The following is a 19,889-nucleotide window of genomic DNA, read 5'->3' as shown; positions in this document are numbered from 1 at the left end:
TTGTTGCTGGAACAAATAGATAATTCTGTGTAAAAAGGGAACCCCTGCCCAAACCTCACACCCCATAAAAATTAACATCAAATGGATCATATATGTAAGTGTAAAACCTAAAATAAAAGAAAAAGAAAACATAGAAGGCACACTTTGTGACCTTAGATGAGGCAATGATTTCTTACTTACAACAATAGTGGTACAGTCCATAAAGGAAAAATTTGATAAATTGGACTTCATTAAGAACTTGTATCATTTAAAAGACGCTATGAAGAGAATAAAAAGGCTAACCACATACTAGGAGAAAATATCTATAAATCACAAATGATGTTCAACCAGAAGATACAGATAATCCTTAAAGCTCAATACAAAGAAAAAGACCCCAACGTAAAACAATAGCAAAGTTTCAAACAGACATATCACCAAATGGTGACTAAACACATGAAAAAATTCTTAACCTCATTTGTCTCTGGTGAAATGCAAATTAAAACCTCAATGAAATACCATCACACACTCGTTAGAATGACTAAAATAAAAATATACTGAAGATATCAAGAACTGGCAAAGATATGAAGCAACCAACTAGAACCATCAGACATTACTGACAGCAAAGAAAATGGTAAAGACAGTTGGGGAAACTTCTTGCCATTTTCTTATAAAGTTAAACATACATTTATTACACAAGTCCAAAATCCTACTCCTGAGTATTTGTCCAAGACAAATAATGTAAAAGCCTCTATGTCAATACTTACAGTGGCTTTATCTTAAATTGCTAAAAATTGGAAGCAACTCAAATGTCCAGTGGCTAGAAAATGGATAGTTCAGTTCAGTTCAGCTCAGTCACTCAGTCGTGTCCTACTCTTTGCGACCCCATGAATCACAGGACGCCAGGCCTTTCTGTCCATCACCAACTCCTGGAGTTCACTCAGACTCACGTCCATCAAGTCGGTAATGCCATCCATCCAGCCATCTCATCCTCTGTCATCCCCTTCTCCTCCTGCCCCCAATGCCTCCCAGCATCAGAGTCTTTTCCAATGAGTCAACTCTTCGCATGAGGTGGCCAAAGTACTGGAGTTTCACCTTTAGCATCATTCCTTCCAAAGAAATCCCAGGGCTGATCTCCTTCAGAATGGACTGGTTGGATCTCCTTGCAGTCCAAGGGACTCTCAAGAGTCTTCTCCAACACCACAGTTCAAATGCATCAATTCTTCGGCTCTCAGCTTTCTTCACAGTCCAACTCTCACATCCATACATGACCACAGGAAAAACCATAGCCTTGACTAGATGGACCTTTGTTGGCAAAGTAATGTCCCTGCTTTAGAATATGCTATCTAGGTTGGTCATAACTTTTCTTCCAAGGAGTAAGCGTCTTTTAATTTCATGGCTACAGTCACCATCTGCAGTGATTTTGGAGCCCCAAAAAATAAAGTCTGACACTGTTTCCACAGTTTCCCCATCTATTTCCCATTAAGTGATGGAACCAGATGCCATGATCTTCATTTTCTGAATGTTGAGCTTGAAGCCAACTTTTTCACTCTCTTCTTTCACTCTTATCAAGAGGCTTTTGAGTTCCTCTTCACTTTCTGGCATAAGGGTGGTGTCATCTGCATATCTGAGTTTGTTGATATTTCTCCTGGCAATCTTGATTCCAGCTTGTGCTTCTTCCAGTCCAGCGTTTCTCATGATGTACTCTGCATATAAGTTAAATAAGCAGGGTGACAATATACAGCCTTGACATGCTCCTTTTCCTATTTGAGACCAGTCTGTTGTCTGTGGTGGAATATTACTTGGCAATAAAAAGGAATAAGCTTATAGATACACAGAACAAAATGGATGAATTTCAAATGCATTATGCTAAGTGAAAGGAGCCAGATTTAAAATGCTGTAATGATTTCATTTACGTGATGTTGAGAAAGCAAAACTCTAAGGACAGAAAGCAAATCAGTGGTTGCTGTGAAGAGGCTGACTACAAAACGGCATTGGAGATTCCCTTTAAATGACAGAAATGTCTATATCTTGATTGCAATGATGGTTAAGTTTGTCAAAACTACAAAGCTAACATTCAAAGGATGACTTTCCTCTGTATTAAGTACTATTTAATAAAAAATTATTCTATAGAGAGTTTCTCTAATGTCAACAGCCATGCCACCTCAATAAGACACTCAGAGAGTCTCAAAGAGTGAATGAACCCTATCATAGACTTAGCACTTTCCTTGGCATAAATATAGGCAAATAATCCAGGATATGGCTCTATGAATGTTTTCCAAGGGTTCTCCTTATTTCTGCTTTACAAGTAGACATTAACCATTAGCCATTTAGTATGAGTCTTTACTATGCAAGCTTCCCTGGTAGCCCAGTGGTTAAAAAAACCCATCTGCCAATGCAGGAGATGCAGATTTGATCCCTGGTCCAGGAAGATCCCCTGGAGAAGGAAACAGCAACCCACTCCAGTATTCTTGCCTAGGAAATCCCATGGAAAGAGAAGCCTAGCAGGCTACAGTCCACTGGATCGCAAAGAGTCAGACATGACTTAGTGACCAAAAAAACAACAACTTTACTATATAATATTTACTACTAGGGAGAAATATTGATGATGTTACAAAATTTCGGACGAATCAACGGCAGAGGTGAAAGGAGGAGGTCCTGAATAGGCTCCTGAAGATAGCAGTGTTACTTGGTTGACCCCAAAGTTATTCTCAACCCTCTTCTCATTTTCCCAGCCACATACTCACTAGCCTAGTCTCCCTTGCAGTAAACAGTAGCACAGTTTGAGAAACTTAATTGGAAGTCTATGAGATTTCTTTTTTTTTTTTTTTTTTTTTTGCAAATCATTTTTTTTATTTTATTTTATTTTTAAACTTTACATAATTGTATTAGTTTTCTGATAAAGATTCCACTTTTCTTTGATAGAAGGAGAAAGACATGGCTTGAATTTTCCTTCCTCCCTTGAATTCAGACACAATGCATGGTGCTTCAGCAGCCACTTTGCAACCAGAAAAGAAAAGCTAAGGCAATTTCAAAGAGTTCAGGACAGCAGCTATGTATCTTCAGTTTTCTTATTGTATGAAAAAAATCTTTGTTTAAGCCACTGTAAAGTGGGCTTTCTTTTATTTTTGAATCGTAGACTTGACCAAGTGATACAAATACCAAGTACAAAACTATATATCCAGGTTACTGAAGCCAAGCCCTTGGAAGTGGACCACAGAGAATCAAATAGACATTTCATTTATTCTACATTTGGGCGGGGCAGGGGCTGGCTCTGCTCACGTTTTTCATCCTACTATTATCTATTGTCTAGATTACTGTTATCTAGATTACAAAAGGATTGAATAGTTTTATAAACATTGATTCAAACAGGACTGTATGTTTCCTGGTAACCAAGAAAGAGATAGTTTCTCCTCCTTCCCAAAGAAAAGAGCCCTAAATTTTTCAGAATGATTCTTCACATTTCAGATAATGACAGTGCTATTCACTTAGGTAATTTTATGGGGAAAAAAGAAATCTGAAGGCACTTTTAAAAACATTAGTTCAAAAAACTACCTAAAACATTAGCTCATTTTTTTCATGACAGCTCAATAAGAGAATTTTTATTCTCTTCCCTGACTCACAAGGAATCACATCCTTTCCTTACAGTTTAAACAAGCAAGGAAAGTGTGAGAAATGGGCTTTGGGCCTCAAATCAATTCTATATTGTGCTACCCTGAGTACATCACACGGCTTCTCTGGATCCAGGCAGCCCAGCCGTGAGAGCAAAACAATAACGATGTCCCTTCAGGCTGGTGAAGAAGGGAAGGAGCCAAGTCTTAGGTGAGAAGTGACATTTTGGATGGGAGCCGGAGGAGGGTAATCATGGAATTCTACTCAATAATCTCCTGGGAGGGTCCTACCAACCCAGAGGGTTTCAGGGGTGAGGGTGGGCTAATGCCCTTCTCCTCAAAGACCAGCCTCACAGACCCTTCATCTCAGATTTATCCTCCCAAACTCCCCACCCACTGAGATTCTCCATCCTCCCACACTCTCCCCCCACCCAAACTATTCTCCCTTCTTAAAGATAAATAAAACAAAAACTCCCCGGGACATCTCTCCTTTTTAGTTCCATTGATAGTTCTCCTACCAAAAGAAATAGGTGGGTGTAGAGAAATAACAAGCAAGCATAACTTTGACATGATTCACAAGAACCCAGACTAAGCTTTCCCATTCTCTCACACACCATATTTCTCCCTCCCCAACCTCCTCTGCCTGCCCTCATCCTTACCACGGCATTCAGTGTGGACTTGGCATGCATGCAGTGTGTGCTAAGTGGCTTTAGTCATGTCAGACTCTGTAATGCTACGGGCTGTAGCCCACCAGGCTCCTCTGTCCATGGAATACTCCAGGCAAGTATACCAGAGATGGTTGCCATTCCCTTCTGCAGGGGATCTTCCCGACCCAGGGATCAAACCTGTGTCTTTTACGTTTCCATATTGGCAGGCAGGTTCTTTATCACTACATGGAATTTGCATGCTCTGCTTTTAAAAAAATTCTTTTTCTCCGTCTTTTGCTTAGTCTGCCTGTTGTCCCCCAAATTTTTTTCCCTCAATAAATCAATTCCAAGTATTTGCATGAAAGCCATTCTGAGTAAACAAATTCCTTCCCTCGGGTGTCTCTCCCACAGCCTTTGATCTTCCAAGGTTATTTGCATTTTTTAAAAGAACTTTGTTTCATTTAAATAAACCCCTACTCTCCTGAGCATCCTGGACATGAGATAGCAAAGGTTACTTAGGATCTAGAGGATTGTTGGAACTTCTTGAAAAAGCATCAGCAGCAGGGAATAAGATTCCCCTTGACTCCTCTTCTTCCAGCTCTTTAAGTCTCCTTGCCTTGCTCTTCTGCTGGGCAGGAGCTGTGATTCACCCCGGCCAGCGGTGTTCCAGGCTCTGCACTGGACGAAGGATTTCCCCACAGCACTCAGAATCCCATTTGCATGCAGGTATTGAACCCAAGTGTTTGCTTATGAACAATTATTCACAGCTCTTAATTTAATAAAAAATGAAAGGGAACACTGTTAGTACCCAAGTGGAAGTTTCCTTTCTTTCATCTAGTATTGTGCACCATTGCCCTTGGCAATCCATACCTATAGAAGATATTCTTTTGATTAAGAATAAATTTGATTACCTTTCCAATGTGTTCAGTCCCTTCTGAGATTTTTTTTTTTTTTTTTTTTTTTTTGGCGCAGGTTGGGATAAAAATGCTAAAGGTATTCAAGCATACAGAAACTATTAGAAGACTTTATAAACTGGAAAGCACTAGTCAAATTTAGGACAGCAATAATTCACAATGCTAAGCATTAGAACTTCTTGTACCACACTGCACTGCGTGTGTGTGCTCAGTCGTGTCTGACTCTCTGAGACCCCATGGCTTGTAGCCCACCAGGCTCCTCTGTCCATGGGATTTTCCAGGCAAGAGTGGGATCAAACCCTGGTCTCTTGTGTCTTCTGCATTAGCAGGTGGATTCTTGACCGCTGCACCGCCAGGAAAGCCCATGCTAATCATTAGTGAAATGTAAAAAACAAAATTTGAATAAATGAAAAGGCATGTGGTGCTCCAGGACAGGAAAACTAAAATTTGTGAAGATGTTGGTTCTCCCCAGTTTCTTTATAGTGTTAAAAAACTTTAATCAAATCTTGAATGTGATTGTTTGAATTTGACAAAATAACTTAAAAGCTCAATTTTAAAAAGGTAAGTAAAGCTAAGAGATTTGAGCATAAATGTTAATGAGGAAGAGGGATTTTTCTCCATCAGGTACCAAAAAATATAAACCTGCATTAAGCAAAACATTTTAGAATTAGCACAGCAATGGACAGGTTCATAATAACAAATAGTTTGCTTTAAACATAAAACCTTAGTCATATATGAACTTAACACTACAAAGAAACTACAAAAAATAGTAAGAAGGAATGAATATTTTGGCAGTTAGAGCATTGGGTGAATGGGTGGTGAGTCTTACCTTATGTAAAGTTGTAAGATCAATTTCAATTGGATTTTGTAACTAAGTTTTTACAAAATAGACAGAAAAAAAGCATACTTATTAGACTGATTTCAGAGGAGCAAGAACTTTCAAAGCCTAACAAAACATTTAAACAGAAACAAAAAACTAAGGAAAGTATTTTCAAGAAAATAAATATATAACATTTATATACATATAAATATTTATAATATTACATATTATATATTATTTAATAATTATACTAAAAATATAACATGATTAAAGGTCTTAATATATAAAAAGCTCTTAGGAAAAAGTGGTATTTATAATAGACAAAAACAGGCAAAGAAAATAAAAAGCATTTTAGATTAAATGTAGAGTTAAAAGAATGCATAAAAAGCTTTATTTGCTAGTGGCCTGAATAATACTAATTTAACCATGAAACATAATATGAAATATATCAAACTGGGAAAATTAAAGACCAATGTTACAAAAGCATATGACAGTCTTGTAGACTGGTGGGAGAGTAAATACGGACAACTAAGGGAATGCACACAATTTGCTGCATATTTGGTAATACACAGCAAGCCTAAACAATATATTTACATATTGACTCGGTAGATTTGCTTGCAGGATTAAACCTTAAGAATAGTAAAGAAATATTCAAGAAAAGTTTTGACATGGTCTTACGTGTTAAACTATTTCATGTAGTACACATCTGACAACAGAAAATTAAAATTGTAATGCAACCATAAGATGGAATATTAAGGAATATTATGCACCTATAATAATCATTGTTCCTCATTCAATGCTAAAGATTTTTAAGCACAATAAACTGCATATATAAAATATTCCAGTTCAGTTCAGTTCAGTCGCTCAGTCGTGTCCTACTCTTTGCGACCCCATGAACCGTAGCACGCCAGGCCTCCCTGTCCATCACCAACTCCCGGAGTCCACCCAAACTCATGTCCATCGAGTCGGTGATGCCATCCAACCATCTCATCCTCTGTCGTCCCCTTTTCTTCCTGCCCTCAATCTTTCCCAGCATCAGGTTCTTTTCCAATGAGTCGGCTCTTCGCATCAGGTGGCCGAAGTATTGGAGTTTCAGCTTCAACATCAGTCCTTTCAATGAACACCCAGGTTGCACAGATATTTAAATATTAAATAACCAGAAAATATGGAAAGGAATATACCAGAAGTGGGAAAGTGAATGAGAAATTTTCTCTGGAAGGTGGGCATTTGTCTTTGTCTTTGTACTTTTAAAATATTTTACTAAGTTTTGACAGCGCATATTACTTTTATTATCAGAAAAGACAAAATAATCATGTATAATACACCATGCAATGTCTCAAATATATTTTGCACGTTGTATTTCCATGAAAGCAAGTGAAAGAATCAGTTTCCTCTGCAGACAAATGACAAGGGAGGCTGAAAAAGTCATCTGAAAGCAGACACCTTTGTGGTAGAGAAGCTGGCCAAAATGGGGGGAGGGGAGGTACCAGGTAAGGAATTGGCCCCCAAGGATCACACACTGAAGGGTCTGAGGACCTGCCAGTGTCTCCCTAGTAATGAACTGTGTGGATGCAAGTGCGATTTGCTCTTTTAGTAATGAAGGTTATACACTTGCAAAGCTAAAGCAGAATTCAGGAATTTAGTGTATACATAATCACTGTATGCAGTGCTTCTCCTATTTCATTTCTTTCTTCCCTCTCTCATATCGCTCCTCTTAGAATATTTTCCCACTCTGACCCCAATAGGTATTTTAATCCATATACTGCTTAATCCAGTGACTTCTGGATTAAGTGTGCAACCTGTGAATTATCTATTTCTTTAAAACTCCATTTTCCAATTGTGTTGTTTTCCTACTATCATTGGGAAGGGCTGACCCATAAAGTGCACTTGGTTTCCATGTTGAGAACTGCAGGAAGGTGGGTTAGACAGAAGCAGACATCAGGGTTGGAGGACCAAGCCCGCCCAGGGCACTGGCCACTGCTGGGAACTAGGGCTTCTGAGCCATAGGCCCAAGGTGATGTGGCCAACTCCATCAAAATCCAAGAGGCTCAGGCGGAGTGGGAGCGATGCTTGGAGTCAGGCAAGTGCCTGCATCTGTCGACCTTGGATAGGTTCCCAGGGAGCCTATAAAGTGACTGATGAGAGGTGGAGAGACTAGTGTTCAATCCTGGGCTGGGGAGGCTTGCATGTAGGGGGCCAGATAGAACACAGGAGGCCAAAGAGACAGGCAAGGGAATGCAAGGACAACGGAAACCAAGGTGGATGACCAGCTGTCACGGGGTATACACTAACTCATTAGCTTTTTAAACTCTGTTGACCAACCACCCAATTCAGGTGCACAGAAAATAAAAGTAATATAGGACAATCTCCCTGGAATTGTCATTCAGAGCCCTTCTCAGCCTCTTTCTCACTTACCAGGATGTTCGGCTCCATGCATTATCCTCATATCTGCCTGTGCTCTTTCACTTGCTCACTTCCCCAGATTTCTTCTTGCTGCTTGAGTTTGAGCCTCTTGGATGGGCTGGAAACTATGGAAACAACAGATTAAATGTATCACAGATTGAAGGTCTGAGCTCAGATAAACCCTCAGGGGGAAGGTTCCTCAGACACTTTTCCCTACTTAATAGCACCTCCAAGACAGAAAATAAATTACCACAGGCTTATTTTTTAATCTGTCAATCATGCAAAAGAATAGTTTCTTGGTATTTTTATCACACAGTAATCCTTTGGTTTCTACTACATTGTAGAGATTTGGACCTAATTTACCCAAATGTTAGTTTTCTATATTTCAAGGGTCTGGAGCTCAAATAGCAATTTAAATGTTAATCTCAGTTCTTGGTACAGAGCAGACACTTCATTCGTTTGTTCAACAAATATTAATTTCTACCTGGACTTGGAGCCCAGTGGATTTTAAGATGATTTCTAGCATGTGCTGTCTGATATACTGTGGGAATTCGGATGGAATATCAGAATCTAAATGCCTCAGAGCTTCCAATACACCCTATTTGTGATTAATCTGGAGGTTCTTTTGTGATCCAAGAATGACTCACAAGAAGGGACTCACACTGAAATGAATGCGGGACATGGGCATTTCTGCTTCTGGTGAAATCCAAGAATTCACTAGTAACCAGGAAACTGCATCACTCAGTCATGCAAAGGCAGTCCTGATCTGCACCAAAGCCTGACAGAAATGAGAACAATTAGGCAGTGAGCAGCTAACATTGCTAGCTAAACACAAAATATGACCCATGGCGGTAATGATCAAATACTCTAGACCAATATCTAACACTTTCTGGTCAGAGTATAAAGAGCTTATACAATGTGTCCTGGAAGCTAAACTAAGAAATAAATGTCAGGCAGAGAATTGCTTTTTTGTTCAGCCCAGTTTGAAGAAGCTAAAGTTGAATTCTCTCACCCATGATGTGGTATTAAGAGACAGGGCAATGAACATAAGTGGAGAAGAGTCCAGATAGAGAGGAATCTTTTCTTTTGGTAGCAAGTTCTTTTAACTCAGGATGAAGACCCAGATTGGACCTTTCTCCAATTTTGAAATAGTTTCTAGGACACAAGTCTACTATCTTCTTATAAGCCTTTCTCTGCTCTATGACCACACCTAATGTTTGTGGATGGGCCCTGTCTGTCTTCACTAACCTAAAATTTTTCAATCTGCCTTTCCTCATACTGTTCCCAGGCAACCTACTTGTTTGCTTGATTACATCTGCTCATTTTTCAGACCCAGCTCACACCTTAATTTCTCCAGGTTACACCTTTTGGTCAACCATCCCAGTCCCTCCTCAGTTTCTTCCAAGATGTCCTTTATTGGGGATTGCACAGCACTTCCATTATAGTAGCTCACATTGAACATTTTTGTTTACATATATGCCTCTACCATCAGACTAGGAGCTCCTTGTCCTAGCCTTCCGTCTATGGTACTACGGAACTTCTGTGGACCTGTGGTAAACTTCTGTGGTAAAGATCCCAAATTATGTTGAACTTTGCTGCTAGATTCTCAATAAATGTTTGTTGAGCTTGATTATGCACAATGAGAACCAATATAACCATGATCACAACAACATGATTTCAAGGACAGTTTCCCAATTCCGGGCTGAGTGTCATTTGTACACCAACCTATAGGTATATCAAGGCTTTCCTTTCAGGCTAAACGCCTTGCCCCTTTATATACCACACGAGAGAGCACAGGACGATTCAGAGCACCCAATTATTTGGGACCATTTTGGCTGACAGCCCTCCTATCAACCTCAGCAGACTTGGGCTGTGACAAGACCTCCCAACCCATTCACATTCTCTATTCGTCAGGCAGGAGGCCCCCTGCCAGCAGGTCCCACGAGGCGTTAGTAAGAGGATGCAATGGACATTTCTATTCTAGACCCCTGATAAAATGATATGAAAAGGCTTATAAGAACATAAGACTGAAATTAACATCCACATGTACATGTAGCTTTTTGTAATTTTCTGATTTTTTGTAATAGCAACGAATTAAAAACTCTTGTAGCTATTTTTTTCATAATGGAGTATTACCAATGAAAGTTATCCTGGAAGTAATCCAAGACAGAATCCCCCGTGGTCTAGGTAAAACAGCTAGAAAAGGTGAGTGTAGATAGGTGGTTGTGATGACAATAATTCCACAGAGGGTGTCTCCAAGCTGGGTTACTGGCAGGATGGCGAAAATGCAGATTTTCAAAAGGGGCATCAGCAGCAAGTGGTTGTGGGGAAGAAGCCAAGGTGAGCACTTGTGAGCAAGCTGGGTCCTACCCTGCGCCTCCTGGTTGACTGCCTTGCTGCCTGTTGACCACTTGGCAGTGCTTCCTTAGCAGCAGGTGGGGCGAGGCTTGGGGAAAAATTGGGACAAGCTCCTGAGTGACAGGTTTCCAACTGTTCAGAAATGGTCACTACCCAAGGGTCTTACAGATCCTCTTAATGCATCTCATTCCCCAAGTCTAATGAAGCAGCTTTGGGAACCCAAAGCTTTGTAGTCGGGCCCTGCCTGTCTCACTTTAAACTGTGTGCTCCCTGTGTTACATAGTGATTCAGCCTCAATGCAACAGGATATTTTCAGAGCTCTGCTTTTGGTATTTCCAACCCACCTAAGCCAAATTACTGAGGCTTGGAGTAGGCTTCAGAACCTGGGTGCTATGAATGACAAGGGCACACGGGTCTCAGTGACGGGACTGTAGACCTTATTGGTTTGCTGATTGAGAACTGAGTCTGAATCATAACCTTGCTGAGACTTCATTTCCTCTCTTGGGAAGTATGATGTATTTGCTACTTCCTGCATTTGAGATATTCATCTTCAACATCATAGAAATAACAAGAAGCAAAAAATGAACCATGAACATGTAAAGGGTAGAGAAAGCCCTGTACTCCCTGGGGCAGACGGTGCAGCTGCATCTTGTGAGATATTTACAGTTTCCGTTGTACGGAAGCCACACGTCAGTCCAGGGTTCATCCATACAAACACATATTGAGCATTGACCTTACTCTCAGTCCTCGGGGAGGCAGTTGTAAAGCTGATTCAGCTTCAGAAACCCAGCTTCAGACAAGTTTGGGTCAGAAGGAAAATGAAGATCTGCTTCCCACCTGAAAATTGAAAATAAATGAGGAACTTTACTGTCTCTGGCCCAAAACTCAAGCAGAAAATCACTACCAGTAAACATGGTATGGACTTTTCCGTCAAGCAAAGCCATGTTCACGTTCCGGCTGCATTGCTTAGGAGCCAGGTGCTCTAGGTAGCAACTTCTCTGAGCCCGTACTTCCTTACCTGTAAGACTGAGCACAGAGTCATCTCATCAGTCAGGCTGCAACAATTGCACATGGCAATCACCAACAAGCACTTACTGAGTACCTATCATACATTACACGCGAAGTCAGTCAGCTGCTAGATTAATGATGGGATTCACTCAAGCAGTGTTAGCTCCCACTCACCCCGTGATTGCTAAAGATACCTTAGGGATGTTTTGTTGGCTTTCAGCTTCCAGGACTTCACTGGAAAAGAAGATTATCATTCTTTGGGTTTGGATAACTCATGTCTTCCTCTTCAGACAAATCTGACATATCTAGTTTCAACTAGAGTCATTTAGCTAAATGGCCTATATTTCCTGGGATAATGTTCTTTCTTGTGATATTTATAAGTACCTTTGGCCTTGTCATCGACCGTATTATCAAGTTCTTTCTATAGGGAAGATAAAATGCCAGTCTGGAATGGTGACCCAGACTTAATGCCGGATCTCATGGAAATCCTTTTGACTCTGGAAGCATATCCCATGGGGTCAAATCCCAAGTATCAGCCCTGTGCCAGCACCTGCATCATCAAGAGAATATTGCAATTCATCCCTCTTAAACCAACGTTGCAATTTTCTGATCTGCTGGGAGCTGGCATCACTTCATGGTGTCGTTAACTTTAGGTTAAAAGCAAATTAATTAATCATAAGCCCATAACTATGTAACTGAGTTGAAAACACACTATAGTCATTGAAAAATTCCAAATTCACTTACTACCTCTGTTCTGTATTAAGCATCTGGCTTGAATTTTTGCCTCACATAACCACTAGGGGGCATTTAATCCCCAACTATATTCTGAAACTGTTCACAAACTACATGTGGAGGAAGGAGTGCAGATTAGGCTCGGGTGAAATTTCAGACTGGAATGGAAAGTGGGATCAAGAGGGTAAATTCAAGCATCATTCTTAAAAAGTAGTCGATTATTTATAAATCACTGCCCAAACCTAAATATAGTCCATAGGCCGGGAGAAATATCAACCTCAGATATGCAGATGACACCATCCTAATGGCAGAAAGCAAAGAAGAACTAAAAAGCCTCTTGATGAAAGTGAAAGAGGAGAGTGAAAAAGTTGGCTTAAAGCTCAACATTCAGAAAACAAAGATCATGGCATCTGATCCCATCACTTCATGGCAAATAGATGGGGAAACAGTGGAAACAGTGTCAGACTTTGTTTTGGAGGGCTCCAAAATCACTGCAGAGGGTGATTGCAGCCAAGAAATTAAAAGACACTTACTCCTTGGAGGAAAGTTATGACCAACCTAGATAGCATATTATAAAGCAGAGACATTACTTTGCCAACAAAGGTCCGTCTAGTCAAGGCTATGGTTTTTCCAGTGGTCATGTATGGATGTGAAAGTTGGACTGTGAAGAAAGCTGAGCGCAGAAGGATTAATACTTTTGAACTGTGGAGTTGGAGAAGACTCTTGATAGTCCCTTGGACTGCAAGGAGATCCAACCAGTCCATCCTAAAGGATATCGGTCCTGGGTGTTCACTGGAAGGAATGATGCTAAAGCTGAAACTCCAGTACTTTGGCCACCTCATGTGAAGAGTTGACTCATTGGAAAAGACTCTGATGCTGGGAGGGATTGGGGGCAGGAGGAGAAGGGGACGACAGAGGATGAGATGGCTGGATGGCATCACTGACTCGATGGACATGAGTCTGAGTGAACTCCGGGAGTTGGTGATGGACAGGGAGGCCTGGCGTGCTGCAATTCATGGAGTCGCAGAGTTGGACACGACTGAGTCACTGATCTGACCTGAACTGAACTGAACCTAAAAAGGAGATAAACCAATTTTTATGTTGTGTGTACTATGCATCAGACACTGAGCTAGAAATCTTCATTTTCATCATCATCTGTATCCATCACAAGTACCCTGAGACAGATTTCATTTCTGTCATCCTTTTATAAATGAGAAAACAGGCTCAAAGAGGTTATCACTTACTGATGTGTCACACATCCAGCAATCAGTAAAGAATCTGATCCCAGATCAGGCAGGTTTGAAAACCTACTCACTCTTCTACTAAACGGCTCACTGAACTGTGATGCTCAAATGCCTCTAAACTTGTTTCCCCAATTCCCATTGTCGTAGTTTTCCAAATCTTCATATTACCTTGGGATGTGTGTGTATGTTTAGGTGTGTGTGCATGCGTGGGTTAAGAATGCTATGAATAAAATGATCCTACAACTGTGTAATTGTTTTTATACTTAATGACCTTTGGACAATTGAGGACACACACAGGATTTAATTTTAACAGTATCATTTATACAGTCTACGTGTTTTAGTCTGCTTTGTAGTGTCAACACTTTGTACTATACACAATTCATTGATATTGAATGAATTAATAAATAAATACACACAGCTCTTAGAAAATTACAGTAGGGAGCTTCTTCCATCTAGAAATTTCCTGAAGCCAATGAATTAAGGTGAGACTGTCTTTCAATAGAAAACTGCAAAGCAGAAGGAGTAGACTTGATTTCACAGAATTTGCTCAACCCACCCCACAGATGTCATCTAATCCCAAGGAGAGTATTATAGACCCTGGCCCGTTCACAGAGCACCCCGAGCCAGCCAGCCCAAAGCATGGTTACTGCAGATTCTTCAGCAGAGGCTCAGCTGCAGAGCCAGCACTCACTGTTCCAAGCCCGCCTGAGACCTGACCTCCAATTCACTGGAACGTCAAAATGGGATAATCTGATTTGCAGTATTTGTCACTGTCTGCTCCCAGCAGGGCAGTTCTGAGCCCCAAGCCTACTTTGAAGAGATTGGCTGCTTGGGGCAGGATCCTGAAGTACAAAGAAGAAAAAAGCAGCCCTCCCATGTCCGCTGGGAGTCCGGTGGCTACTCTACAAGAGAAAAGTGATTTCTGGAAATCCGCATCTTGGCATCAGCAGCATAATCCCCAGCATGCTTGGTGAAAAGCAAATCATTTGCCCACTTCAGTGTTATTTTTCTGGAGATGTGGCACAACTGTACTTCCCATAGGCACTTAGTTATGTCAGGAAAAGGGCGTGTGAAGAGAGGTGGATTCTGGGTAAAACCTTGACTTCTAGTTCAAAATTACCCTGGGTTCACTTAATTCTCCTCTTTTCTAATTCTCATCCAAAAGTTCCTCAGAGTGTAATTTTACTTGGGAAAAATTCTGTGTCAGAAGTGGAAAATGGGGAAGGTTGATGCCGACTTGCTGGAAAGTTGGAAGTTGTCTCTGTAAGATGTGGAGGCGCTGATGCCGGAGCAGAGGGCCACAGGCTCATTCACTCTCTCTCCCGTGAAGTAAGAGTCATCCTGTTGAATCAGGGAGGGAGGCCAGCCCCATAGGGAATCCCACCCAGGAAGGCTCAGTCCAGAGGCCGAGGCTAGGGTGGATTTCTGTGGGGAGTTCACTGATTGCCTCAGACTCCAGGGAGGAGAATAATGGCCAGCTGCCTTCTCCTAGCTAAAGGGAGGCTGGAGCTGGGCAGGGGCTGGTGAAGACAAGGGACTTGGTGAGAAAACAGCCTGTATTCACTGCCTTCCTGCCACTCTGGTGTCCCTTGCAGAGTGCCAGGCCTCCTTCTTTGTCTGCTTCCAGATGTACTCTCTCCCCATTCACTGTGGAGAGCTGGATTTCTGATCTGATGAAAAAGAATCACAAGCATTCTAACATTCCTTTTCTTCTTCATCTGAGGCTGAAAGAGTTCAACAGAGATTGACTTAGTACTGGACAAGTATGGAAATAAACTACCCTCAACCTCCACCTAAATGGAGAAAATTTTTTGGATATGGTACAGTGTTTTATAATTCAAAGCAAGGAACTTTTTTAAGGCATCAAAACATTTCTCCAGGTGAAAAAGATCTCCTAAGAGAAATAGGAGAAATTCTTTGAAAAGCTCTCATTTGTGTTCTTAGCAGGGCTGGAAAGGACTTTGCAGGCCCTGCCTGCCACACCACCTGTTCTAAGGGCTCCTTGATCTTTCCTGAACTATGTACATTACCAGGATGCCATCATCTTCCCAGAGAGCAAATGACATTAGGACCATATTGGGGACATAGATGCCTGATGCATCTCCTGTGTCATCTGCCAACATCATAGTGTCCACAAGATCTGCTCAGACTTCCAAGCCACCTATTTTCTTGCATTGGTCCCCAGGTTGCTCTACAGTTTTAAAAAGCAGGTCTTCTTTTGGACTCTGTGGGAGAGGGAGAGGGGGGGATGATTTGGGAGAATGGCATTGAAACATGTTTAATATCGTATAAGAAACGAATCACCAGTCCAGGTTCGATGCAGGATACAGGATGCTTGGGGCTGGTGCACTGCGATGACCCAGAGGGATGGTACGGGGAGGGAAGTGGGAGGGGGGTTCAGGATGGGGAGCACGTGTACACACATGGCAGATTCATGTTGATGTATGGCAAAACCAATACAATATTGTAAAGTAATTAGCCTCCAATTAAAATAAATAAATTTAAATTTTAAAAAAATAAAGAAAAAAAATAAAAAGCAGGTCTTCCAAGTTCAAACCAAGTATTTATGTTCACTACCTACACACGAGCTGCTGACTGGGGAAGGTCAGCCCGGCCCATCAAGGCTTCCCCTGCTGTATCTGTTCCTGACAGCACAGTTGTCCATGGATCTCAAAGGATAGAACTCTCTTACAAAGACTCAGAATAACCCTTTTCATAACAATTAGTTTCCATTCCTAATGCTTTCTCTGTGCCAACCAGTTTTAGGCTGGTAGAGAAATGAGTCATCCAGAAAAAGTTATCCCTTCTGGTCAGAAAAGGACCAGAGAAAAATGAGGAAGCCTGGTGCTGAGCAAAGACACTGTCTTCCAAATGAGAGATGATGTAAGCATGTTGGAGGTGAGGGATTGTCACCTGTGCCCCTCAAAGCAGCAGAGATTGTCTACCCTCTGGTCCTCACACTCCACTTGTGCGGCCACCCTTCCCCTAGCACCACCACAAGGAACATTCCCTAACTTCTACCGTTCTGTGGCCCAGACCTCTACCAGGGCCTCAGAACTCATCTGTACATGTGAGATGGAGAACGTTAATATCAGTTTGATACTTAATTATCATGGATGTGTGTGTGTGCGCGCTTATGACGTATTTTTCAAAGGATAAGAAGAATATACAGTGTAATTGAAAGGATATTTACCTTCTGAGAGAGGGGACTTGATCATGATTGAAAGTGGTGGGCAAATGCGATCTGAGCTTTGTCTGGTTCATTATAGTTTTTAAAGAATTGATTTGTCTGTTATTGTGTAATTTAAAATTAATATAGTATAAGAGCAAGTGCTGCTGTGATGCCTCAGATTTTCAGGGAGTGTTTCAGTCAGAGTTCTCCACAGAAAATAGAGCCAATAGAAAGATAGATAGATTAAACAGAAGATAGAGAGAGAGAGAGATATGTTGTTTAGTTGCTAAGTTGTGTCCGATTCTTTTGCGATCCCATGGACAGTAGCATGCCAGGCTCCTCTGTCCGTGGGATTTCCCAGGCAAGAATACTGGAGTGGGTTGCCATTTCCTCCTCCAGGGGATCTTCCTGACTCAGGGAACACACTAACATCTCCTGCACTGCCAGGTGGATTCTTTACCACTGAACCACCAGGAAAGCCCAGATAAATATTTAATATGTTATGGCATTGAAACATGTAAAATATCATGTATGAAACAAGTTGCCAGTCCAGGTTCAATGCACGATACTGGATGCTTGGGGCTAGTGCACTGGGACGACCCAGAGGGATGCTATGGGGAGGGAGGAGGGAGGAGGGTTCAGGATGGGGAACACATGTATACCTGTGGTGGATTCATTTAGATATTTGGCAAAACTAATACAATTTTGTAAAGTTTAAAAATAAAATAAATTAAAAAAAAAAACTCAAAAAAAAAAAAAGAGAGAGAGAGAAAGGAGGAGACTTACTTTAAGAAATTTGCTCACATGATTGTGGGGACTCCAAGTCTGAAATTCTTAAAGGAGGTAACAGGCTGGAAACTCAGGGTTGATATTTATGTTCTACAAGGAATTCTTCAGGGAATCTTCCTTCTTCTCTGGGAAACCTCAGCTTTTTCTCTTAGAGCTTTCAACTTATTGGATGAAGTCCACATCCACCCATATTAGGTAGGGTAATCTGCTTTATTTAAAGTCGAGTGATTGTAGACATTAACCTTCACAACAACCACCTTACACTAGAGTTTGACCAAACAGCTGGGTCCTCTCGCCTGGCCAGGATACAATTTTATCTCATACAATTTTATCATTATAAGGGATTTCTTTAGGCTCTTCTTTTTTTATAAGATTTTTTTCTATGTAGATCATTTTAAAAATTTTTATGGAATTTATTACAATATCACTTCTGTTTCATGTTTTGGTTTTTTGGCCTCGAGGCATATAGGATCTTAGCCCCACTAACCAGGGATCAAACCTGCACCACACACACAGGAAGGCAAAGTCTCAACAACTCTACTGCCAGGGAAGTCCCTTCTTCAGGCTCTTCTTACTGACTTCTCCAAATAGGAAGAACACTTTGTATCCTGGTCTTAGACATGCACATTCTTATCAGGATTCCGCCCAGACATTTTGAAGCTGGAGTCTCTTCGCTTCTGATCTCTGACTTGCCTCTGGGTCCCCTTGGCTCCCTGTTCTCACCCACAGCCCAGCCCTCCCCAGTCCCTGTGTCTAGCCCATCCTGTTGCCTCTGTTTTTCTGGGCTTTGGACTTAAGATAGCTGGAAAGTTCCATTAAAGGGAGAATGGAAAGCTTTTTATAAAGAACTTGACATTTTGAATGAGTAGCATTCCTACTTTTTTTCACTTTTACTAATTATACATTTTCTCAGTGGAATTTTAATATTCCTATATTATACAATTCGGTCAAAGGAAAAAGAGTAAGAAAACCCATAATCACACTACCCTAAAATAACTACTCTTAACATTTTAGTACACTTCAGTTCTTTTCCTACATGTATAATTTTGCAGAGTTGTAATCATACCCAATATATAATTTTATTATGTTTTCCACTTACCAGTATATTATAAGCATTTTTAATGTTGCCACATAATCTTCAGGTCTGTCACTGTTAATAGCTACATAATAGTTCACTGAATTGAAGTGCTTTATTTACTTAACTATACTGTTATCTTTAAACAATTTCAAATTTCTTCTTACAATAAATAGCTACATCTTTGTGATTGTAGTGCTCTTTTTAACACCTAGAATTCTTTCACACAGGCTTAAAATTGCTTAGCCAAAGAATATTGTGCCTATGATTTTGTCTGCTTACATATATTTCCAAATAGATCCTTTTAATGGTTGCGTCCATCTACACGGCTGCCAGTGTAAATAAGGACCATTGTGTTTTTGTTCTCTTGAGAGCAGAGCTTTGACAGGCGGGGGACAGGAGACCAGGAGGAAGACATTTCAACAACAAAGCCTGAGCCTTGCTTTCTGGAAAGTACTAGGGTTCTCACACTGGTTTTGTGTTGCTTTGTTTTTCACAGACTGAGCAGTTGATAACTCTGTGGGTCCTCTTTGTTTTCACCATTGTTGGAAATGCCATTGTGCTGTTCTCTACACGGAGGAGGAAGAGGAAGTCGAGAATGACCTTTTTCGTGACTCAGCTGGCCATCACAGGTAAGCAACTGCAGGAGAGGAATGAGCTGAGAATTCCCATGGCTCCTCACTGCCAAGTAATTTACCAACAGAACTGGTGTATTACCAGTCCAAAACGCAGCTGCAGATTTGGGAATCATTTCTGTAGGGATATAAAACTCAAATCTGAATTTTTCTTCCAACAAATTTAACATATTTAAATATTTATAAGATTCCATTATAAAAATAACTCTCTAAACAACAAAGTTGAATATACCATTGTCAGTGCTACCAAAGGGTTCTACTTTCCCTGTACACAGCAGCCTCCATGGTTCACTAAGGTAATATTATCATATCATACCATATGATGGGCTTAAAGAATATACCCCAGAAAATGGACCAGAATTATCTTTACTCAGTAATAAATGTTAAGTCTCAAGGACTTGGCAAATTTAAATCTGTGGGCATTGCTTTTGAAATGTAAGTGACATGTAACACCACTGCTGGGCATAGTACAAGGATCATATGCTAGATTTAGATGCGTAAGGGT

The 19,889-nt window shown here is 40.8% G+C and overlaps 1 protein-coding gene across 1 annotated transcript in view; it reads left to right on the top strand.

Annotated features, from left to right (window-relative positions):
- Window positions 1-19,551, top strand: part of LOC123334611 (neuropeptide S receptor-like) — a 29,855-nt gene extending 10,304 nt beyond the window's left edge. Inside the window, exon 2 of the mRNA XM_044946374.2 lies at window positions 19,249-19,551. Within this exon, the coding sequence (XP_044802309.1) occupies window positions 19,249-19,551 (303 nt within the window). The remainder of the gene's footprint in view (window positions 1-19,248) is intronic.
- The last annotated feature ends 338 nt before the right edge of the window (window positions 19,552-19,889 follow it).

Source organism: Bubalus bubalis, chromosome 8, assembly GCF_019923935.1.
Source record: "Bubalus bubalis isolate 160015118507 breed Murrah chromosome 8, NDDB_SH_1, whole genome shotgun sequence".
In the NCBI taxonomy this organism is placed as follows: domain Eukaryota; kingdom Metazoa; phylum Chordata; class Mammalia; order Artiodactyla; family Bovidae; genus Bubalus; species Bubalus bubalis.
The sequence above is the reverse complement of the archived record's forward strand: the minus strand, read 5'-3'. Positions and strand labels throughout refer to the sequence as shown.